The following is a 25,155-nucleotide window of genomic DNA, read 5'->3' as shown; positions in this document are numbered from 1 at the left end:
GTCCAAAGACTCTGCCAACCCTCCAAAGGAGTCTGTGACCCCAGACATGTTGGGAGCCCTTGAGCTGAGATGTCTTGAGTTCTACAACAGGCTTGGCTACTGATGTCTGTGTGTCCTTGGCTTGTTCTTTGCCCTCTGCCTTCAATTCCCACTTCTGCCCAATGAGAGATTCTGCCAGATCCCTTCCACCTCACAGGTACCTGAGCTTAGTTCTTTCCTCATTTTCAGGGGACCATACTGATGACCAACTTGACTGCCTTGCACAGGGACCCCAAGGAGTGGGCCACCCCAGAAACCTTCAACCCAGAACATTTTCTGGAGAATGGACAATTTAAGAAGAGGGAGGCCTTTCTGCCTTTCTCAATAGGTAAGCCACACTCAATAGAAAGAGGGCTCTGGGCCATGAGGCACCAACTTATTTAACATTAAGAAGCTTTGAAGGTTCTGCTTCCTGAAGCCCACAATCCTGTGATGGCACATATAATAGCAACACTCATTGATTGGGAAAATACATCACAACAAAGTTAAAATAACTTCTAGATAGCTTTTTAAAGCCTACAAGATAGATAAATTCCCTTTGGAGTTTCACAGTCATCCCATGAAGTAGGTATTACAGGTGCCCATTTCACAGATGAGGAAACTAAACCTCAGGTGGGTTAAGTGATCTGCCCACAGTCACAGTTTGAAATATCTGAGATGAACTCATCCCCAGGTCCCTACACTCCATCCACTATGACTCCTGGATGCAATGGTGCAACAGACTCAGAGAATCTCTAAAATGGATTTGTATTTTATTCACCACAAGAGCACGGGCAACCATTTAATTGTGCATCTTCTTAGTTGTGTGACTTGCAGGGACTCAGACCCTCTCTGGGCCTGTTTTTTTCATCTCTAATAAGTGAGAGGATTGGAGTAGGTGTCCTGTAAGGTCCACTACACCCTCCAGTTCTCAATGTTCTGATCCTAAGTAAATACAAAGGGATTTCAGTAGGGAGAAAGCCCATGCAACTGAGACAGGCTCTGAACTGAACCTAGAAGGAAAATGGGAGTTCAGATGGGCATGAGGGAGCAGAAGGTGCAGACTGGTCTGGGGAAACACCTTTGGAAAGGGATGCAGATGGGAGCAATACTGTCCTAACAAGGTGGGAGAGTTTATTCATCCTTCTTGGAGGTAACATGAGCACTTGTGAAACATCTTTTGGAGGAGTCCTTCCTTCAGGGGTTGTAGATGACTCCTGAGGTATCAAATCCTGTCTATTCCCTTCACTTATGAACTTATATTTATAAAAATATATATTAAAATTCCTTTAAAATATTAACATTATTTTAAAATTAATGAATATCATAAATTTAACTTATTAATAAATAATATTTTAAAGCTTACTAGATTTAAATTCTCTAAAATTACTAAAATGTCTCAATTTTATTTAAAATTATATATATGTATGTGTGTGTGTATATATATCTATCTATATCTATCTATACACACACACAGCCACAGACACATATATATGTGGTGCTGTACAGTTTCCAAAGTGTTATCATCTCTGTGGGGCCTCCTTGTTATCATCCCTCACATGGACCATTGCAATAGGCTCCTATCTTTGCTTCAAGTCACTTCCCAAACCATTCCATCCTGCACCCAACTGCTACAATGATTTTTCTAAATAGTGTATGTTTGACCCTGCCCTCACTCCTGTTCAGTGAGCTCCAGGGGCTCCCTATTGCCTCTAGGATCAAATATAATCGTTCAATTAACTCATCACTTTTATCTGTGATACCAAACAACTGATTTGGCCAGCTCTTGGCATGGAACTGAGGGAGTTGGCCCATAGCCCCATTCTCATGACACTTGGACTGACCCCTTCTCCCATCAGAAATTATATGAGCTTCCTGAGACCAGATCTGTGGATAAAAGAGTGAGAAAAGCAAGTTCATGCCTTTGGAAAAGGTGACCAGGTGCTCAAGGCTGGTTACATAGCCAGTGGGATCTGTTCAATTCTGTCTCCTTCCTAAGCCTCCTCCTTCAGGAGAGTCTATAGCTTCAAGTCAAGTTGGTTCTGAGATAACAGACCCACTGCTCATCATAGTCTGTCCTCCTTGGTAGGATCTCCCAGAGTCAGGTGAGCACTTTCTCTATTTGCTCAACTCTTACCGAGCTGCTTGAGCCCTGAGAGCCTATGGCTTACCCAATATCACACAGCTGGTAAGTGCCAGAGGAAGGACCCATGCTGGGTTTTTGAATCCAGGTCAGAGGTTTCTTCCATGATGCTAATGAGAGCAGATCAATACTATAAAGCTAACAAAGGCTTAACATGCATTATTCCATTCAGCCTTCACAATGCTCCAGTGAGGTACATACCAAATTTGTCTGCATTTGACAGATAAGAATATTAATTAGAGTAGTGGTAGGAGTGGTAGTAATAATAATACCTAGAATTTATATAATTCTTTAAGTTTGGCAAATACCTTTACATCTTTAGCCTGTGAGGTGCTATCATCATCCCCATTTTACACTTGAGGAAACTGAGGCTGAGAGCAGTTAGGTGACTTGCCCAGGGTCACTCAGTTTCTAAGTATCAGGGGCAGGACTTGAACTCAGAGCTTCCTGACTCCAAGTCCACTTTCTCCACTGAACTCACCTGGCTTAAATTCAGAGAAGGAACCTGATTTTGCTAAGTCTACAATACAAGCAGGCTCTTAGATGCAGACCTAGGAGGGTCCTTGGAGGCTCCGTCATCCAACTCCATCCTTTCATAGATGAGGAAACTTGAGCCCACTCAGGTTAAGAGACTTTTCCAATGCCATCTGGGTGAAAAGCATCCAAGGTAGGATCTGAACCCAGTTCCTCTGTTCACAGATGCAGTATTTCAACTGTACAAAGTTTTTGAGGTTGGCAGCAGGATGGCGTGGTAGAAATAGTGCCTGACATGGAGCTAGGAAATCTTGGATTCAAAGTCCATTGCTGACTTTCTTATCATGGTGGCAGTGGACAAGTCACTGAATGGCCTTAGGGTCCATTCCAGTGCTGGATCCTGACTTACTGCCTGTGCTGAGAATTAATGGATTTACTCCTTTCTCATCTCCTTGCCTTTCAGGAAAGAGGGTCTGCCTGGGAGAACAGCTGGCTCGGACTGAGCTCTTCCTTTTCTTCACCAGTCTGCTCCAGACATTCACGTTCCAGGCTCCCCCAAACACACAACTGAGCCCAGACTTCCGAGTTGGCTTAACTGTCTCTCCTGTCTCCTACAAAATCTGTGCCCTTCCTCGAGTGATGTAGGCCAAGCTAGGCCTGTAGGGTGGTCTTCCAGTAGTAGTAATAGTAGTAGTAGTAGTAGTAGTAATAGTAGTAGTAGTAGTAGTAGTAGTAGTAGTAGTAGAAGTACTAGTAGTAATAGTAGTAAAATTAGCAGTAGTATTAGTATACACAAGGAAGGACTTAGAATTATAGTCATCTTCCAAGATTTCCCCACCTTGCACTTTGAAGCTTGGATGAGGAAAGGGAGGAGTCAAGGAAGGGAGAAGAGGATAGAAAGACAAAAGCATGGGGGATAACTCGTAGTCCAATCTGAATCTTCCTGCTCAGAATAAAAGAAGAGGCATTAATGTCATCCAAAGGAAAGCACAAAATATTATTGCTGGATTTGTAGTATTAGGATCTGGGTTCAAATTCCAGCCCTACCACCTACTAGCTGAGTGACCTTGCGTAAGTCACCTCAGCCTCAGTTTTCAATCTCAAATGAGAGGAGGAAGATCTCTAAGGTCCTTGCCAGCTCTAAGTCTAAAATGTTGTGATGTTCTAAACAGAGAGACAATGTTTTTCCTTCTCTACCTCAAGCAGTTGGGGAGGTTTCAGAGAGTTTAAATGAGTTATGGAAAATTTCCACAACTTTATGAGGATGATCCTTATAGATTTTAAACTCCTTGTGGGTAGGGACTTTTTCTTTATGTCTTTGGACATACAACATCCAGCAAAGTGCCGAACATGGAGAAGTAGCACAATAAATATTTCTGTTTGTTTCATCTCTAAGTCACTTTCGTTATTTTCCTTGACTTTCACAGTGTGAGATATTAATCCATTAGTTGATGAGCTGTGTTCTTCATTCATATTTAAAACCATGCTACAGATGATAAATCATAATCATTCTACTATGAAGTATAGTTTTGTGGGGGTAGGAATGTCCACAGCTTGAGCCACGCTAATCTGTTAATGGTCTCTATTCTTCTAAAGTTTCCCTGTTCTTTCAGAGATATTTACATGAGGTAGATTTCCATTCTGATAATGGAAATCCTTGGAATACCCCAGCCAATCAGAAAACTGTAAATGCCCGTGTGAATCAATGTGATTAATGTACCTTATTTATTGTTTATGTTCTTCTTCCTAATATTCATCCATTATTCTTATAAGAATATTCTATGAGTTAACAGTAGGGTCCTTATACCAAAGGAGGTCACAGTTGATCCATTTTATTTGGAAACTGCTAGCCATTGCTAATAAACCAATCATGCTTGGGACACTTTTGCTTCAATTTCTCTTATGTGCATATTTTAATCATGACTGTAGAAACCCTCTAAAATGAGTAGGGATAGGCCTAGTTTACAGATGGGGAAATGAAAAGGAGTTTACTAAATCAAAGGCTGAAATTAAAATAAAACAACATAACATTTCCTGGGAAATCTGATGGTGATAACAATCTGTCATTCTTTTGAAGCAGAACCAACAATCCAAGTCCAAAGTGACTTCACATTTCTCTGAATACCTTTTCAATTCAGTTCAGTGAAATGAGTTCAATTCTGTAAGCATTGATTAAGCACCTACTATATGCCAACCATTGTGAAAGCTGCTGGTGATAGATCTTCAAAATCAGAACGGATAATAGTCCATGATATTGATTGTCTGTATCAATCCCTAGACAATAGTCTAAAAGTGAAGTCCATGTCTCCCAAAGGCTTCCCTAGATGATCTTTTGGGACATGAAAAGAAGATATTGGAACTTCCATTTATCTCTACTTTTACTTAAATTTAAAAAAGAAATTAAGTTTTACTATTATTTAATATATGAGTTTATACTGAGTGGTAACCTTCTCCCTTGGTACACAAGCTATACCTAAGGAAGATTTAGTAGTTGATGGTCAAGCTATCATAGGTTCATTTACATTCAGTATTCATTTCCTCAACAAGTCAAGTATTTGTTAAACACCTACTATGTGTACCATCACCTAGTAATGTGCTAAGCCCTGGGTATAAAAGTCGAATCAGCAAGCATTTATTGAACACGTACTATGTGCCAGGTACTATGTTATGCACTTGAAAATATGGTTCCTTTCAAAAGGAGCTTATATTCTAAAAGCAGAAGCAATATGTTAGCAACTATCTATCTATCTGTCTATCTACCTATCTATCTATCTATCTATCTATCTATCTATCTATCTATCTATCTATCTATCTATCTCTATATGTGTGTGTGTATATGGTTGGTTGGTTGGTTGGTACTTGTCCTTCATCTTCAAGGAGCACCAAAATGACATCACCATTGTAAAGTGAAATTTCAGTGTATCCAATTGTGGCTAATCAGACCAGTATGAGCTCAGAATGCTCTACCACAGATTGGGCACAGATAGTCCATATGAATATTTGGGGTAGATATCTCAAATTTACATATCCTGTGTTTACATTGCGCTGTCTCAATTCTGCTTTGCTCAAAGAGCACAGTACCTTTCCTGTTTTTGTTTTATTTTGTTTTGATTTTTACTACTGGAGATTAGCCTGGTATATTTCTTTTTTGTTATTTTTTTAAAAATTTTATTTATTTTCAGTGTTTTACAATCACTACCATATAATTTAAATTTCTTCCCCCCTCCCTCCCTGAAATGGCATAAAATTCCATATAGGTTCTACACATACATTCCTACCAAACACATTTTCACTATAGTCATGCTATGTAGAAGAATTAAAATGAATGGGAGAAATCATATAACAAATCAAAAATTAATACAAAAGGAAATGATCTGCTACATTCTGTGATTGCATTCCATAGTTCTTTCTCTGGATGTGGAAGGCATTTTGCCTTAAAAAACCATTGGGAATTTTCTTAAGTCCTTGCATTGCAATGAAGTTCTAAGTCTACGAGAAAAAACTCTCACACACTGTGGTCGTTGCTGTGCACAAAGTTCTGGTTCTGTTCATTTCACTAAGCATGGGATCATATAAGTCTTTCCAGGCCTCTCTGAAGTCTTTCTGTTCATCATTTCTTATAGCACAATAGTATTCCATTACATTCATATACCAGAATTTATTCAGCCATCCTCCAATTGATGGGCATCCCCTTGATTTCCAGTTTTTGGCCACCACAAAGAGTACTGCTATAAATATATTTCTACATGTGGGGCCTTTTCCCATTTTTATGTTCTCTTGGGGATACAGTCCTGGAAGTAGTGTGTTTGTCCTTCGTTGCCAAAGAAGACCATGCCATCAGAGATATAATGACGTGACTTGCACTTGACTTTGTTTTGAGTGACGAAGGGCTGTGCAGGTCACCAACCTCACTTCTCCTTCAGAGCCATCTGAATCCAGTGACCAGATATTCTTCAGAATGACTGGAGATGACCAAGGATGAGGCAATTGGGGTTAAGTGACTTGTCTAAGGTTGTACAGTTAGTGTCAAGTGTCTGAGGTGACATTTGAACTCAGGTCCTCCCGATTCCTGCACTGGTGCTCTATCCACTGCTGCCCTTTGCACACACCTTCCATCACTACTACCAATTGGATGGTTTAGTGAGGTCCTCAGATCCACCCACCAGGGTCAGCCCGTAGCCCTGCGGAAGGTTGAGAAGACTGTAGAACTTGACTATCTAGAGGAAGTAAAAGTCGTAATAAGGTTTCTGTAGATGAACCTGCGGAATGATCATTATTGAGACCTAGAAGTGATATTGCTGGGTCAAAGGTTATGTACATTTTTGTAGCCCTTTGGGCTTAGTTCCAAACTGCTCCCTAGAATGGCTGGATGAGCTCACAGCTCCACCAACAATGAATTAGTGTTCCAACTCTCCCACATCCTCTCCAACATTTGTCATTTTCTTGTTCTGTCATGTTTGCCAATCTGATAGGTGCAATGTGATACCTCAGAGCTGTTTTGATTTGCATCTCTCTAATGAATAGTGATTTAGAGAATTTTTTTCATATAACTATAGATATCTTTAATTTCTTCTTCTGAAAACAGCCTATTCATATCCTTTGACCATTTATCAATTGGGGAATGGTTTGTATTTTTGTACATTTGACTCAGTTCTCTATATATTTTAGAAATGAGGCCTTATCACAGACAGTAGCTGAAAAAAAATTTTTCCCCAGTTTTCTGCATCCCTCTGAATCTTGCTTGAATTGGGTTTGGTTGTGCAAAAACTTTTCAGTTCAATGTAATCAAAATTATCCATCTTGCCCTTCATAATGCCTTCTATCTCTTCTTTAGTCAAAAATTCTTCCCTTCTCCATAAATCTGAAAAATACACTATTCCTTACTCCACTAATTTGTCCATAGTATCAATCTTTGTACCTAGATTGTGTACCTATTTGGACTTTACTCTTCTATATGGAATCTGGCATTGGTTTGTGCCTAGTTTCTACCACACTGTTATCCAGTTTTCCCAGGAATTGTTGTCAAACAGTGAGTTCTTATCCCAGAAGCTGGGGTCTTTGGGTTTGTCAAACAGTGGATTGCTGCATGCATTGCCTATTGTGTCTTGAGTATCTAGGATATTCCATTTATCTACCCTTATGTTTCTTAGCCAGTACCAAGTGGTTTTGATAATTGCTGCTTTATAATACAATTTGAGATCTGGTAGAGCTAGGCCACCTCCCCTAGCATTTCTTTTCATTAGTCCCCTTGATATTCTGGACCTTTTTTTCTTTCAGGTGCATTTTGATATAATTTTTTCCAGCTCTAGAAAATAATTATCTTATAGTTTGATTGGTATGGCACTAAATAAGTAAATTAATTTAGGTAGAATTGCCATTTTTATTATATTGACTCAGCCTACCCAATGAGTAGCTGATGTTTTTCCAATCACTTAGATTTGACTTTATTTGTGTGAAAAGTGTCTTGTAGTTGTGTTCATATAGATCTTGAGTTTGTTTTGGCAGCTAAACTCCCAAATATTTTATAATGTCTACTGTAGCTTTAAATGAGATTTGTCTTTCTGTCTCTTGCAGTTGGGCTTTGTTAGTAATATATGAAAATACAGAAGATTTATGTGGGTTTATTTTGTAAAGTGCAACTTTGCCAAAGTTGTGTATTATTTCAACTAGTTTTTACTTGAATCTCTGGGATTCTCTAAGTACATCATCATATCATCTGCAAAGAATGATAACTTAGTTTCTTCTTTGCCTATTCTAATGCTTTCAGTTTCTTTTTCTTCTCTAATTGCTACATCTAACATTTCTTGTACCATATTGAATAAAAGTAGTGATAATGGACATCACTGTTTCACCCCTGATCTTATTGGAAATGCATCTAGCTTATCTCCATTGCATAAAATGCTTGCTGAAGCATTTAGATAGACACTGCTTATTCTATTATGAAAAGTTCCCTTTATTCCTGTGCTTTCCAGTGTTTGTAATAGGAATGGATGTTGTATTTTGTCAAAAGCTTTTTCTGCATCTATTGAGATAATCATGTGATTTCTGTTAGTTTTGATGCTGATATGATCAATAATGCTAGTAGTTTTCCTAATATTGAACTAGTGCTGCATTCCTAATATGAATCCTACCTGATCATAATGTATTATTCTCACGATAAGCTGCTGTATTCTTTTCGCTAAAATCTTATTTAAAATTTTTGGACCCAAGATGGCAGAGAGACAGCAATGACTCACCTAAGCTTTTGGATGAACTCCTTCAGATACCTCTAAAAAGAGAATCTGACCAAATTTTGGAGGTGCAGAATCCAATAGGAGACAGACTGTGGCAGATTCAAAGCCCAGGACAGACTGGAAGGTCCACGGGAAGTATCTGTTTCGTGGGGGTGAGCCCACACCACATAGCACAGAGCATCCGGTGCAGAGGAGTGGGAGTGCCCTGGGGAAACCTGAGACAGCAGCAGGTGGCACTGGTAGAGTGGCAGCTAAGGGTGAGAGACCAGCAGAGCTGAGCGAGTGACAGCCACTGAGCACCAGATATCAGCCACAGCAGCCCCTGAGACTTTCAACCCCCAAATTAAATGTCTGTAAGTCACCTACTTGAACTTCCGGGGGCCAGGATGGCAGAGTGATCAGTAAATGCTCTCTCTTCCCCCCTTGATGACATTGAAAGAACCATAAAATATTTCCTCAGAAAACTCCTGGATCAGCAGGAACAGTAGAGGGAGCAAATAGTCTCGTAATACCTGAGGCTAGGAAAATAGCTAAGGGGGATTCCTCCCACTGTGGCAGAGGAGAACTGGAAGGAGAGGGGCCCCAGGGTGGTGGAAACTAGCACTAGTACCCAGGCAAGCCTCAGCACTCCAAAAGAAATGGGAAGACAATAGGGCAGCTGGAATCACCATCCCCTGAGCTTGCCTTTGCCTCAGTTCAGCTGAGGAGATCTTCCATGACCAGACCACCCCTTCCCAACACTTAACAAGCTAACCCTGGGGCACATCAGGGAAACACAAAGCAAAAAGATGAAAAAAAAACTTGCTCTTAGCTTTTGTCATGCAAGTCAGATCAACACCAAGTTCTACAGCTTCTGACTGAAAGAACCAGAAGCCACAACAAACAATTACCATCATGAACAAGAAAAAGCAAAACAAGAGCAACAAAACCATAGAATATTTGTATGGGGACAGTGACCAAAACACAAATACCAAAGAGGTCAGTAGTGAGACTGTACTTCCATCTGAAACTTTAGAAGGGACTATGACCTGGTCGCATGCACAAACAGCTCTCCTGGAACAGCTGAAAAAGGAAATAGAAGAAAAACTGGCCAATGATTTTAAAAGTATAAAAAAAGAATTCACTGATGAGAATATCTCTTTAAAAAGAAAAATTGAAAAAATAGAAAAGGAAGTACAAAAATTAACTGCAGAAAATAACTCCTTGAAAGGAAAAATTGGACATATGGAAAAGGAGATACAAAAGTTAACTGAAGAAAACAATTTAATAAAAATTAGAATTGGGCAAGTAGAAACTAATGACTCTGTGAGACAGCAAGAATCAGTCAAACAAAATCTAAAGAATGAAAAGATAGAAGAAAATGCAAAATATCTAATTGGAAAAACAACTGACCTGGAAAATAGATCCAGGAGAGAAAATTTAAGAATCATTGGCCTGCCAGAAAGCCATGATGAAAAAAGAGTCTGGATAATATCTTCCAGGAAATCATCAAGGAAAACTGCCTGGAAGTGCTACATCCAGAAGGCAAAATAGTCATCAAAAGAATTCACCATTCACCTCCTGAAAGGGATCCCAAACACAAAACCCCCAAAAATATTGTTGACAAATTCCAGAACTATCAAGTGAAGGAGAAAATACTATAAGCAGCCAGAAAGAAACCATTCAAATATCAAGGAGCTCCAGTCAGGATCACACAGGACCTTGCAGCTTCTACATTAAAAGATCGAAGGAATTGGAATCCAATATTCTGTACGGCAAAGGAGATGGGCCTACAACCAAGGATCAACTAACCAGCAAAGTTCAGCATAACATTTCAGGCAAGGAGAGGGTCATTCAACAAAGTAAGGGATTTCCATACCTTCCTGACAAAAATGCCAGAACTTGATAGAAAATTCCATCTTCTAATGCAGGTCTCAAGAGAGGCATAAAATGGTAAATGGGAGAGAGGGGGAGAAACAAAACTTGTTACTCAATTTGGGCAAACTATTTATCTCCCTATAAGGTAAAATGATACCTGTTAATCTTGAGAATTGTACATCTATTATGAAATATAAAAGGGATATACATAGAGGGAATGGGTATAAAGTAAATGGTGTCATGTTAAAAATACGATTTAAACATATGAAGGGATTGTCACAGGAGGTGTGAAAAGGAGGAAGCAGAAGATGGTAAATTGCATCAAAGGAAGAGTACAAAATTATAGTAGAGAGAAAGAGGGGAGGGAGACGAGCATTATTTGAGAGATACTCTCATCTGATTTGGTTCAAGAAGGGAACAATAAACTTAAGTATATAATTCTAACTAGCTCTATAGGCAGTAGAAAGGGAAGGGGGAGAAAGAGGAGGAGAAGCTAAAAGAGAGGGAAGAAGTAGTAAGGGTAAAGTGGAGTAAAATGGAGAGGGGATGAAAGAAGGAAGGGAAGGCTGCAGGAGGTGGTGGTGAAAAGTGAAAACTATTGAGGAGGGGAAGGGAGACTGGAGAGCTATATGCACAAATGGTGGGAAAGAGGATGGAGAGAAATACACAGATTGTAATCATAGCTGTGAATGTGAATTGAATGAACTCTCCCATAAAACGGAGACGGATAGCGAAATGGATTAAAAGCAATAATCCAACAATATGTTGTTTAGAAGAAACACATTTGAAATGGGGGGATGCATACAGGGTGAAGGTCAAAGGTTGGAGTAGAATATATTGTGCTTCAGGTGATATATTATGCTTCAGGAGTAGCAATCCCAATCTTAGACAAAGCAAAAGCAGAAATAGATCTAATCAAAAGAGATATGGAAGGAAACTATATCCTGCTAAAAGGTACCACAGACAATGAAGCAATATCACTACTAAACATGTATGCTCTAAGTGGTATAGCATCCAGATTCTTAGAGGAGAGATTGAGGGAGTTGAAGGAAGAAATTAACAGCAAAACTATACTAGTGGAGTACCTCAAACTCCCCGTCCCTGAACTTGATAAATCTAACCTCAAAATAAACAATAAAGAGGTTAAGGAGATAAATAAAACTCTGGATAAGGTAGATATGACAGATCTCTGGAGAAAATTGAATGAGAATAGAAAGGAACATACCTTTTTCTCAGCAGTATATGACACATATACAAAAATTGACCATGTACTAGGACATAAAGACCTCACAATCCAATGCAGAAAAGCAGAGATAATCAATGTATCCTTCTCAGATCACAATGCAATAAAAATTATATGTAATAAAAGGCTATGGAAAGATAAACCAAAAAGCTTCTGGGATAAGAACTTATTGTCTGACAAAAATTGCAGAGAAAATTGGATAACAGTGTGGTGAAAACTAGGCATAGACCCATGCCTGACACCCTACACAAGAATAAAGTCCAAATGGGTACACTATCTATGTATAAAGATTGATGTCATGGACAAACTGGAGGAGCAAGGGAGAGTGAATTTATCAGATTTATGGAGAAGGGAAGAATTTTGACTAAAGAGATAGAAAGCATTATGAAGTAGAAGATGAATAATTTTGATTACATTAAACTGAAAAGTTTTTACACAACCAAACCAAATGCAACCAAAACTCAGAGGGATGTAGTATATTGGGAAAAACATTTGTAGCTAATTTCAGGGATAAAGGCCTCATTTCTAGAATATATAGAGACCTAAGTCAAATGTACAACAATACAAGTCATTCCCCAATTGATAAATGGTCAAAGGATATGAACAGGCAGTTTTCAAAGGAAGAAATTAAAGATATCCATAATCATATGAAAAAATGCTCTAAATCACTTTTGATTAGAGAGATACAAATTAAAACAACTCTGAGTTACCACATCACACCTATCAGATTGGCAAACATGACAGAATAAGAAAATGACAAATGTTGGAGAGGATGTGGGAGAGTTGGAACACTAATTCATTGTTGGTGGAGCTGTGAGCTCATCCAGCCATTCTAGGGAGCAGTTTGGAACTAAGCCCAAAGGGCTACAAAAATGTGCATACCCTTCGACCCAGCAATATTTCTTCTACGACTGTATACCCAAGAGATCATAAAAATGGGAAAGGGTCCCATATGTACAAAAATATTTATAGCAGCACTCTTTGTAGTGGCCAAAAACTGGAAATGAAGGGAATCCTCCTCAATTGAGGAATGGCTGAATAAATTATGGTATATGAATGCAATGGAATACTATTGCCACCATAAGAAATGATGATCAAGAAGACCTTTGAGAGACCTGGAAAAATTTATATAATGTGATGCTGAGCAAAAGGAGCATAACCAGGAGAACTTTGTGAACCGCAGTGACTACAGTGTACAAGAGTTTTTTCTGGTAGACTTGGATCTTCATAGCAATGCAAGGACATTAAAAAAATTTCCCAATGTTCTTCTAAGGCAAAATGCCTTCCACATTCAGAGAAAGAACTATGGAATTCAATCGCAGAATGTAGCAGATCATTGTGTGTGTGTGTGTGTGTGTGTGTGTGTGTGTGTGTGTGTGTGTGTGTATGTGTATTATGTTTTGGTTTGTTATATGATTTCTCCCATTTATTTTAGTTCTTCTACACAGCATGACTATAATGAAAATGTATTCAATAGGAATGTATATATATATCTTATATAGAATTGTATGCCGTCTTGGGGAGGGAAGGGTGTGGTAGGGGTTAGGAGGGAAAGAAAATCTAAGTTTTATGGTAGTGATTATAGAGCATTAAAAATATACAAAATGAAAAAAATTTGCATGTATATTCATTAGACATATTGGTCTACAATTTTCTTTCTCTGTTTTGTCTCTCCCTGATTTAGGTATCTAAAACATATTTGCATCATAAAACAAATGTGGGAGGACTCCTTCTTCTCCAATTTTCCCAAATAGTCTATATAGTATTGGAATTAACTGTTCTATAAATGTTTGATAGAATTAACTTGTAAATTCATCCAGCCCTAGAGATTTTTTCCTAGGAAGTTCATTGATGCCTTGTTCAATTTCTTTTTCTGAGATGAGGTTGTTTAACTCTTCCACTTCTTCTTCTGTTAATCTGGGCAATTTATATTTTTTAAAACACTCATCCACCTCATTTAGATTGTAGAATTTATGAGCATAATGGTGGGCAAAGTAATTTCTAATTATTGTTTTAATTTCTTTCTCATTGGAGGTGAGTTCACCCCTTTCTTTTTTGATATTGGCAATTTGGTTTCTTTCTTCCTTTTTTAAAATAAAATTGCTTCAGGCCACTCCATTTCCTGGTGGGCTGTGTTGCAGCAGGATGCCCTGTGCGGTATGATGTATCCTCCTCCACCCTCCTGGAACTGATTCTTTCCAGTAACCTTCAGTCTGTCCTGGTCTATGAATCTGCTACAGTTTGTCTCCTATTAGATTCTATACCTCCAAATTTTTGTCAGGTTCTCTTTTTAGGGGTATCTGAAGGAGTATGTCTAAGAGCTTGATTGAGTAGCTGCTCTTACTCTACCATCTTTGCTCTGCTCCCCCCACAGCACTTTTTCTTATGTGGGCATACCATGCTGAGTGGTCCTGTGCCAGTGTCTCTCATATTGCATAGTCAAATCCAAAGTTATCATTCACAAGATATGTGCAAGGTAAATGAGTGATAATCACAGAGAAAAAGCACTGACAACTGAAGTTATGGGCTACAGAAGCAAGGAAGGGTCCCTGTACAAAAGGTATGTTTGGAACTGAGTTCTGAAAGAAGCCAAAGAAACTGAAATGTAAAGATAATGCATTTCTGAAGGGAGAATCAGAAAAGACAAAGATGAGGAACTGGGAGCTTGTGTGTGATGTACTTGGTTAAGTGAATTTATGGATAACCTTATCTCCTCTTCACTTTATTGATCCTCACTCAAAAACTTTTCTGCCAAGGAGCCACAGATTTAATATCATACTTATGCTGATTCACCAGTTAACCACCTGAAAACAGTCAAATTTATTATTCTTGTAGAAACTTTTCATCAGCCTATCTAATCCAATGAGACATCAAATTGTTCAAAATTATTAAGATTATTAGAAATAAAGATCATCATCCACTATTTCTATTAAGAAACATTGACCTACATTTTGGGTAACTAGGTGGCATAGGGGAGAGTGCTGAACCTGATTGATTCAGGCCTCAGATAATTACTAGATGTTTAACAGCAGATAAGTCATTTCAACACGTTTGCCTGAGTTTTTTCATCTGCAAAATGAGCTGGAGGATTAAATGGCAAACCAATTCAGTAACTCTGCCCAGAAAATCCAAAATGTGGAGGAGGAGAAGCAAAGATAGTAGAGAAAAGCCAGAAAGTTGCCCGAGCTGTCCCTTGTTCCTCTCAGAAACAATCGTAAATTAAGTCACTAAACAGATTCTTGAGCAACAGAATCTACAAAAAGATAGAGTGAAACAATTTTCCAGCTTAAGATAACTTGGAGGGATTTCATGGAAGGTCTATCTCACTTGGGTAGAAGGGGAGTACTGTCCAGTGCAGTGGGTGTCCAGGCAAGTCAAGCAGAGGCTCTTAACCACAGAACAAATCAGCAATTGAGAACCCCCATTTTTAACTCAGCAGGCCAATGGCACAGCAGGCCAGGTGTGAGGTCCCCAGGATTAATGCAGAAGACAAACTGCAAGCCCCCCAAGAATTCAGGACACAACAGGCACAATCAGGCTAGTGCACTGAGGCCCTGGAACAGAAAGTCAGTGATCCTGACCCACAGCACAAGAAGTTCAAGACAGTGCCCCCTTTGTCCCAGGAGCAGAACTTAACTTTAAAAGCCATGAAATAGTCTAAAAAGTGAACAAGAAACAGAAAACAGTCTTGATGGTAGCTATGACAACAGGGAAGATCAAAACATAAACTCAGAAGAGGACAACAATGTCAAAATACCAGCACGAAAAATGTGAATGGGGAATATGAATTGTTCTCAAGCCCAAAAACCCTTCTTGGAAGAGCTCAAAAATAATTTTCACATCAAATAACAGAGGTAGAAAAAAATAGGAAAAGAAATAAGAGGTGTGCAAGGAGAGTCAAAAGCTGGGAAAATGAAGGACAAAAATTGACTGAATAAACAATTTCTTAAAAAATGAAATTGGCCAAATATAGAAAAAAATCCACTGAAGAAAACAGCTCTCTAAAAATAGAATTTTTCAAAAGGAAAAGGAAAAGAAAATCATGACAGAAGGTCATTGAAGAAAACAATTCCTTAAAAACTGCAACTGGGCAAGTGGAAGCTAATGACTTGATGAAACATCAAGAATCAGTCCAACAAAATAAAAAGAAAGAAAAAAATGGAAGAAAATGTAAAATACCTCATTGGAAAAACAACTGACCTGGAAAATAGGTCCAGGAGAATTTAAGAATTGTTGGACTTTGAATAAGGGGATTACTTCTATAAAGTTTGGATTCAGTTAAAGGGTGACACTTGAGGATCTAGTGGGCCACATGTGGACTCAAGGCTGCAGGTTCCCCAATCCTGATTAGCAGCTTCTACATTAAAGCATAAGAGGGCTTGGAAAAAGATATTCTGGAAGACAAAGAAGCTTGTATTGTAAAAAAGAATAAAACACCCAGCAAAATTGAGAATAATCTTTCAGGGGAAATGATGGAAATTTAATGAAGTAGGATACTTTCAAACTTTCCTGATGAAAAGACCAGAGATGAAAAGAAAATCCCATATTCAAATATAACACTCAAGAGAAACACAAAAAGGGAAACAGGAAAGAAAAGAAAAATGTATGATTTAATAAGTTTAAACTGTTTACATTTCTACATGGAAAGATGGGCAATTAGAAGGGGCACACATAGATGATGTGAGTATAAGTTGACTTTGATGTGATGACAAAAAATGAAGAGATAAAAAATGAAAGTACTGGAAAAAAATGAAAGAGAGAGGCAGAATAGGGTAAATTATATCTCACGAAAAAGCAGAAAAGATATTAAAGTACAGGGAAATAAGGGACAGGGTGAACATTGTTTGAACCTTGTTCACATAAGATTCAGCTCAAAGGAGGAATAACATGCACACTAAGTTCATTTTTAAAGTTTTCTTACCATATAGGGAACTAGGAAGGGAGAGGGGAAAGAAAAGAAAGAGGGACTGATAGAAGGGAGGGCAGATTGAAGGAGGTGGTGATCATAAGAAAAACCCTAGTGAGAAGGGACAGGGTGAAAGGAGAGAGAAAAGTATAAATGTGTGTGTGTGGGGGGGAGAGAAATAGAATAGAGGGAAATACACAGTTAGCAATCATAACTGTCAATGTGAATGGGATGAACTCTACAATAAAATGGAAGCAGATAGCATGGTGGATTAAAAAACCAGAATCATATATTACTTAAAAGAAGCATATTTGAAGCAGAGAGACACACAGAGTAACGGTAAAAGTCTAGATAAGAATATATTAGACTTCAGTCCAAGTGAAAAAGCAAGGGTAACAACCTTGATCTCAGACAAAGCAAAAGCAAAAATAGATCTAATTAAAAGAGATAAAGAAGGAAAATACATCTCGCTAAAAGGTACCATAGACAAAGAAGTAATGTCAACACTAAACATAAATGCACCAACTAGTAGAGCATCCAGATTCTTAGAGGTGAAGTTAAGTGAGTTACAGGAAGAAATAAATCACAAAACTATTCTAGTGAGGGACCTCAAGTTCCTCCTTTCAGAAGTAGATATATCTAACCACAAAATAAAGAAAAAAGTTCAGGAGGTGAACGGAATTTTAGAAAGGTTAGATATGACAGACCTCTGGGGAAAACCGAATGGGAATAGAAAGGGAAAAAACCCAAATTTTTCTCATCTTCACTAAAATTGTCCATGTATTAAGACATAAAAAATAACCTCACAATCCAGTGTTGAAAGGCAGAAAGCTTGAATGCATCCTTTTTCAGATTTTGATGCAATAAAAACTAGATAAAATACAGGCCCAAAGATAGACTAAATATAATTGGAAACTAAATAATCTAATCCTAAAGAATGAGTATGTCAACCAACCAACCAATCATAGAAACATTAATTTCATCAAAGAGAATGATAATAATGAGATGATATACCAAAACTTTTGGGATGAAGCCAAAACAGTTCTTCAGGAAAATGTTACATCTCTAAATGCTTACATTCATGAAATAGAGAAAGAGAAGATCCATGAATTGGACATGCAACTAAAAAAGCTAGAAAAAGAACAAATTACAATCCCCATTCAAATACCAAATTAGAAATTCTGAAAATTGAAGCATATATTAATAAAATTGAAGTAGGAAAATTATTGAACTTATAAATAAGAGGTGGTTTAAAAAAACAGTAATGTACATAAACCCTTGGTTAATTTGATTTAAAGAAAGAAGAAAATCAAATTACCAGTATAAAGAACGAGAAGGGTGAAGTCACCACCAGTGAAGAGGAAATTTAATTTGGAGATATTTTATTCAACTCTATGCCACCACATCTGACAATCTAATTTAAATGAATGGATCTTTTCTTTAAAAAATTATTCCAGATTAACAGAAGAAGGGAAAAACCCATTTTAGAAAAAAAAAGCAAAGAATTGATCAATGAACTCCCTAAGAAAAGTTCTCCAGGGCCATATGGATTTACAAATCAATTCAGCAAAAATTTAAAGAATAATTAATTCGAAACTATATATACTATTTAGGAAAACTGGCAAAGAAAGAGTCCTACCAAATGCTTTTTATGACACAAATATGGTGCAGATACCTAAGCCAGGAGAAGTCAAAACAGAGAAAGATGATTATAGATCAATTTCCTTAATGAATATTAAAGCAAAAATTAAGGAAAACATTAGAGAAAAGATTATAGCCATTTATCACCAGGATAATGCATTATGACTGGGAGGGATTTATACGAGTAATGCATGGCTGGTTTAATATCATGAAAACCTTCAGCATAATTGACCACATCAATAACAAAATTAACAGAAATCGTATGATGATATCCATAGATGCAAAAAAAAAAAAAAAACAAACTTGAAAATGTACAGCACCCATGCTTAGTAAAACCTCTAGAGAGTGTAAGAATAAATGGATATTTCCCTAAAATGGTATTATCTATCTAAAACCATCACCAAACAATATATGTAAATTGGATAAGCTGGAAGTTTCCCTAACAAGATCAGAGGTGAAAGAAGGATGCCCATTATCACCATTATTATTCGATATTGCACTAGAAAAGTTAGTTTTAACATTGAGGGGAAAAAAAGTTAGAATAGACAACAAGTGCCAGGCCTAGAGGCCTGTGGGCTACCCGAGTCTTCTTACCTCACCTCCCGAGGTCTTCGGTTGGCCAAACCGGATGCTCGTATGAGAGAAAGGACGTTCCAGAGTCGAACAAGGGTTGAGCTTTATTTCAGGGTCTAGTTACAAGTGCAGGGGAATTCTTCCTTAGGAGGGAAAGAGAAAGATCTCCCAAGGAGGCAAAGATCTTACAATAAGAGATTGGAAGTAGAAGTATAAGCGGGGAGAGAGGGGGAGGTGAGAGAGGAGAGAGGAAAAGCAGAGCCTTGTTGTCCTGTCCACTCCGCGCCCCTCCGCCCAAGAGAGCTTTCAGGCTTTCCTGATCCTACTTAGACTCTCCAGCAGCATAGTTTGCATCTGAATACCGTGCCTGTTAGGTAACTAGGTGTGCTCCAATCCGGGACAATCTCGAGGGCGGGGAGAGGTCTCTCCCATCACGTTTCTCACGGGAAGAGGAGGAAGTACATGAGATAGCTCGGTTCACCTCGATTCCCAGTCGTTTCCTGGGGGGCCTCGTGAGAACTCTAAGATTTAGAAGTTCCCACCTTTACCCGCCCAAGACTGTCCACATGGAATTGAGCTTCCAACCCTAGCACAACAAGGAAACAAAACTATCTCTCTTTGGAAATGATATGATGATATACTTAGAGTGTTCTAGAGAATCAATTAAAAAAAGAAAAAACTTCAAGTAATTAACAACTTTAGCAAAGTTACAGGATATAAAATGAACCCACATAAATCATCAGCATTTTTACATATTAGCAACAAAGCTCAGCAGGAAGACACAGAAAGAGAAATTCTTTCTAAAATAATTGCACACATTACAAAATATTTGGGAGTCTACCTCCCAAGAAAAATCCAGGACTTATATGAGCATAAATACAAAACATTTTTACACAAATAATATCAGGTCTAAACAATGGAAGAAATATCAATTGTTCAGGAGTTGACTGAGACTTTATTCTTGTGTACAGTGGCAGGCATTGGTCTATGCCTAGTTTCTGCCACACTGTTATCCAGTTTTTCCAGCAATTTTAGTCAAACAGTGAGTTTTCGTCCCAGAAGCTGGGGTCCTTGGGTTTATCAGAAGGAGAATGTTATATTCATTGACTATCATGTCTTGAGTACTTACCCTATTCCATTGGTCTACCCTTTTGTTTCTTGCCCAGTATCAGGTGGTTTTGATAATTACTGCTTTGTAATACAATTTGAAATCCGGTAGAGCTAGATCACCTTCCCTAGCATTTCTTTTCATTAGTTCCCTTTTAAATTGTGGACCTTTTCTACTTTTTTTTCTTTCAGCTCTAGAAAATAATTATCTGATAGTTTTATTGGTATGGCACTGAATAAGTAAATTAATTTAGGTAGAATTGTCATTTTTCTATATTGCTTTGGCCAACCCACGAGCAACTGATGTTTTTCCATTTACTTAGATCTGACTTTATTTGTGGGAAAAGCTTTTGTAATTGTGTTTTGTAATTGTGTTCATATAGTCCCTGGGTTTGTTTTGGCAGGTAGGCTCCCAAATATATTATAGTGTTTACCCTAGCTTTAAATGGGATTTCTCCTTTTATCTCTTGCTGTTGGGCTTTGTTAGTAATATGTAGAAATGGAGAAGATTTGTGTGGGTTTATTTTGTAACCTGCAACTTTGCCAAAGTTGTTTATTATTTCAAATAGCTTTCTACTTGATTCTCTGGTATTCTCTAACTATATCATCATATCATCTGCAAAGAGTGATAATTTAGTTTCTTCTTTGAGTATTCTAATTGCTTCAATTTCTTTTTCTTCTCTTATTACTTCAGCTAACATTTCTAGTACCATATTGAATAATAGTGGTGATAATAGACAACCTTGTTTCATCCCTGATCTTATTGGAAATGCATCTAGCTTATCTCCATTGCATATAATGTTTCCGGAAGGTTGTAGGTAGATACTGCTTATTATTTTATGGAAAGTTCCGTTTTTTTCTATTCTCTCCAGTGTTTTCAATAGGAACGCATATTGTACTTTGTAAAAAGATTTTTCTTTCTGCATCTGTTGACATAATCATTTGGTTTCTGTTAGTTTTGTTGTTGATATGATCAATAATGCTAATAGTTTTCCTAATATTGAACCAGCCCCGAATTCTTAGTATAAATCCTACCTTATCATAATGTATTATTCTTACAATAAGTTGCTGTATTCCTTTTGCTAAAATCTTTGATTTGTTTTCAATGTTCTACAATCACTTCCATATAACTTTTATTTTTCTCTTCTCCATCCCTCCCTGAGACAGCTTACAATTTTATATATGTTCTACGTATATGTTCCTATTAAATACATTTTCACCTTAGTCATGTTTCATAGAAGAATTAAAATGAATGGGAAAAATCATAGAAGAAACCAACATGTAATACAAAAGAAAATGCTCTGTTGCATCCTATGATCAAATTCCATAGTTCTTTCTCTGGATGTGGAAGGCATTTCACCTTAAGACACCACTGGGAATTTTTTAAGTCCTTGCATTTCAATGAAGGTCCAAGTCTAATGGAAAAAATCCTCACACACTGTGGGAGGTGAGCAGAAAGATTATGGCAGGGTAGGCAGATTTGAGAATTGTCACCTGAGGGATGGTCATTAAATCTATGGTATCAGATGAGATCAAGTGAAGTAGTATAGAGGGAAAAGAGAAGAAGGCTCAGGACAGAACCCTGAGGGACACAAATGGTTAGATGGAGGAAAATACAAGAAAAGTGATAGAAGAGTGGTCAAAGATGTTGGAGGAAATACAGGAGAGGGCAATGTTCTGAAAACCTGGAGAAGAGAAAGTATCAAAGACGAGAGAGTGATCAGAGAGGTCAATGAGAATGAGGATTAAGAAAAGTCCATTAGGGGGTGGAGCCAAGATGGCAGAGTGAAAGCAGGAACTCATCTGAGCTCTTCAATTCCTTTACATATCTCTAAAAAGTGAATCTGAACAAATTTTAGAGTGGCAGAGTGCACTAGGAGGCAGTGTGGCATATTTCTATCCCAGGACATCCTGGAAGGTGGACAGGAAGGAACTGTTACACTGGTCTGGGGGAATGCAAAGTACATGACCTACACCAGTCACAGACTTGGCCACAGTGGAGCAGGAGTGGTCCAGGCACATTGAATCACCAGCAGTAGTTCTCATTCCCAAATTTCTCAGCACATGATAGGAGTCTAGTGGAGCAGGGTGAGAGAGACGTACAGGGCCTGCAACAGCACCAGCAGCTACTCCTGGGGCTATCAACCTAAAGACTAAATGTTTGAAAGTCACCTACTTAAACTTCTGGGAGCCAAGAGGGTGGAGTAAAGTGTAAGTGCTCTCTCACACAAATACCCTGACTATGATAAAACCAGAGACTATTGCCCTAGTAAAAATTCCAGACTAGTGGAACCAGCAGAAGGAGTACAACAGACTCTTAGCTTGGGAGGTGAAGAAGATCATTGGGAAGGGTCCCTGTTGCTATGGCTGAAGGGGACCAGTGCAGGACAGGAGGCATCCCAGCAAGTTCCACCTCAACAGACCAGCAGGAGATCCTAAGCCCCAGTGGTGTGGAGCTGGTAAGCACCAACATTAGGACCCCAGGAGGGCCTTAGCATAGCCAGGAGAATTGGGCAGACTCCAACACAGATGGGGATCTGCCAGTCACTAAGCCTGCCCATTCTCTAGTGCAGTCCTAGGGGAGAAGAAGACCTCCAGTGGCCAGACCACCCCTCCCCCACATCTCATGCAGAACATCTCAATGTTACCCCAGAGAAACTCAGAAAGACTTCACCTGACCTCGACCTTGGCACACACCAGCCAGCTCAACACCAGACAAGCTGCATTATATAACTTATAGCTGAATGAGCCAGAGGCCACAGCACCCAAAGCCAATAACCAGACCCCTAGATCCCAGCACAAGAAAAATGGGGCAGAGCTCCCTATGACCCAGAAGCAGAAATACACTTTAAAAACAAGAAAAACGCAATCACCATGAGCACGAAGAAAATTAGAAAAACAAAGACCATAGAATCTTATTATAGGGCAGGGAAGATCAAAATACAAATTCAGAACAGGCCTGCATTGACACTATGCCCACATCTAAAACTTCTAAAGGGAATATGGACTGGTCTCAAGCCCAAAGTTCATTCTTGGAAGAGTACAAGAAGGAAATTAAAAGTGAAATTAGAGTGGTAGAAGAAAAATTAACTAATGATTTTAAAAATACAATTGACATAATGAAAAAAAAAAACACTGAAGAGAGCAGCTCCATAAAAAGTAAAATTGGCCAAATTGATAAGGAGGTACAAAACCTAACTGGAGAAAAGAACTCCTTAAAAATAAAAATTGGATAAATAGAAAAAAGGAGGTATAAAAGCTAAATGAAGAAAACACTTGTTAAAAATTAGAATTGGGCAAGTAGAAGCCAATGGATGAGGCACCAAGAGTAAGTCACACAAAATTTATATAATGAAAACACAGAAGAAAATGTAGAATATCTCATTGGGAAAACAACTGACCTGGAAAATATATCCAAGAGAGAAAATCTAAGAATTATTGTTCTAACTAAAAATACATGATGAAAAAAAGAACTTGGAGGTTATCTTTCAAGAAATTCTCAAGGAAAATCCCTGAGGTCCTTAAATCAAAGAACAAATAGTCATTGAAAGAATCCATCAATCACTTCCTGAAAGAGATCTCAAGTTGCAAACACCAAGGAAGACTGTAGCCAAATTTGAGAATTATCAGGTCAAGGAGAAAATATTGCAAACAGCCACAAAGAAAAATTCAAATATTGAGGAACTACAGTCAGGATCACATAGGACCTTGTAGCTTTTCCATCAAATGATTGGAGGGATTGGAATATGACACTCCATAAGGTAAGAGAGTTTGTACTACAACTAAGGATTAACTATCCAGAAAAACTGATCATAATTTTTCAGGCAAAGAGATGAGCATTCAATGAAATACGGGGGTTCTAAAACTTCCTAATGAAAAAGCCAGAAATCAATGAAAAATGTTATCTTCAAATACTAGACTGAAGAAAGGCATAGAAAAGTAAACAGAAATAAAAGAACAAAAACTGTTATTTAATAAGGGCAAACTATTTATATCCCTATATGAGAGGAAAATACTTGTTACTCTTGAGAACTATACATCTATTATGACTTTTGAAAGGGATATGCATAGAGGGTGTAGGTATAAATTAACTAATATAATGATAAAAAACTGATTAAGAAGTGTCAATGGATTGTAATAGGAGAAGAGGAAAAGAGGAGGCAGAAAAGGACACATTATCCACACTCTCCTATAGGGTAAGCATTCCCAAGTTCTGCAACTGTTTCTCCTATGTCATGAATTCAAGAGTTATTTTTTTCTGGAGGTGAGATAGTGTAGAAAAGATCATTGGGTTTGGAATAAGAGTCTCTGGATTAAAATTTCTGCTCTGACACTACCTATGTGAACCTGAGCCAGTAATTCCCCTCTCTGGACCTCAGTTCTTCTTCTGTAAAATAAGGAATTTGGGTTGGATAATCACTAACATTCCTTCTAGTTCTAAAACTATTTATGTATGAATTTTCCTTAACTCCTCTGTAGATTAACCAGTGTCTTTTCTAAAACTGCTGTGCCTAGAACTGAAGACAATGTACCAGAGGAGGTCAGAGCAGGATGGTCCTGGACTTTATTAAAAATCCTAAGGGTGCCACAGCCTTCTTGATTGCTTTAGAAAAAGGCTAATATTGACCTTGTTGTCGACTTACTCCTCAGGTCTTTTTTTAAAAAAAATTTAAATGTTTATTTATTAATTTTTAATTTTCAACATTCACTTCCACAAAATTTTGAGTTACAAATTTTCTCCCCATCCCTCCCCTTCCCCACCTCATAACATCTTGCATTATGATTACCTCTTTCCCTCCATATGCCCTCCCTTCTATCACTCCCTTCCATTATCCCCATCTTCTCTTTTTTCTTGTAGAGTAAGATAGATATCTATACCCCATTACCTGTATATCTTAGTTCCCAGTTGTATACTTCTAATTGCTGCCTTCTCTCCTTTGGCCTCCCTTCCATCATCCCC

General features: G+C 38.1%; 1 protein-coding gene across 2 annotated transcripts in view; it reads left to right on the top strand.

Annotated features, from left to right (window-relative positions):
* LOC140530240 (cytochrome P450 2J2-like) overlaps positions 1 to 4,030 on the top strand; it is a 36,300-nt gene extending 32,270 nt beyond the window's left edge. For both annotated transcript variants that reach the window (XM_072649673.1, XM_072649672.1), the window contains exons 8-9: positions 229 to 367; positions 3,099 to 4,030. In XM_072649673.1, coding sequence (XP_072505774.1) covers positions 229 to 367; positions 3,099 to 3,280 — 321 coding nt within the window. In that variant the 3' untranslated portion in view covers positions 3,281 to 4,030. The remainder of the gene's footprint in view (positions 1 to 228; positions 368 to 3,098) is intronic.
* Positions 4,031 to 25,155: the final 21,125 nt, after the last annotated feature.

The sequence above is a fragment of the Notamacropus eugenii genome, chromosome 2 (genome assembly GCF_028372415.1).
Source record: "Notamacropus eugenii isolate mMacEug1 chromosome 2, mMacEug1.pri_v2, whole genome shotgun sequence".
NCBI lineage: Eukaryota > Metazoa > Chordata > Mammalia > Diprotodontia > Macropodidae > Notamacropus > Notamacropus eugenii.
The sequence above is the reverse complement of the archived record's forward strand: the minus strand, read 5'-3'. Positions and strand labels throughout refer to the sequence as shown.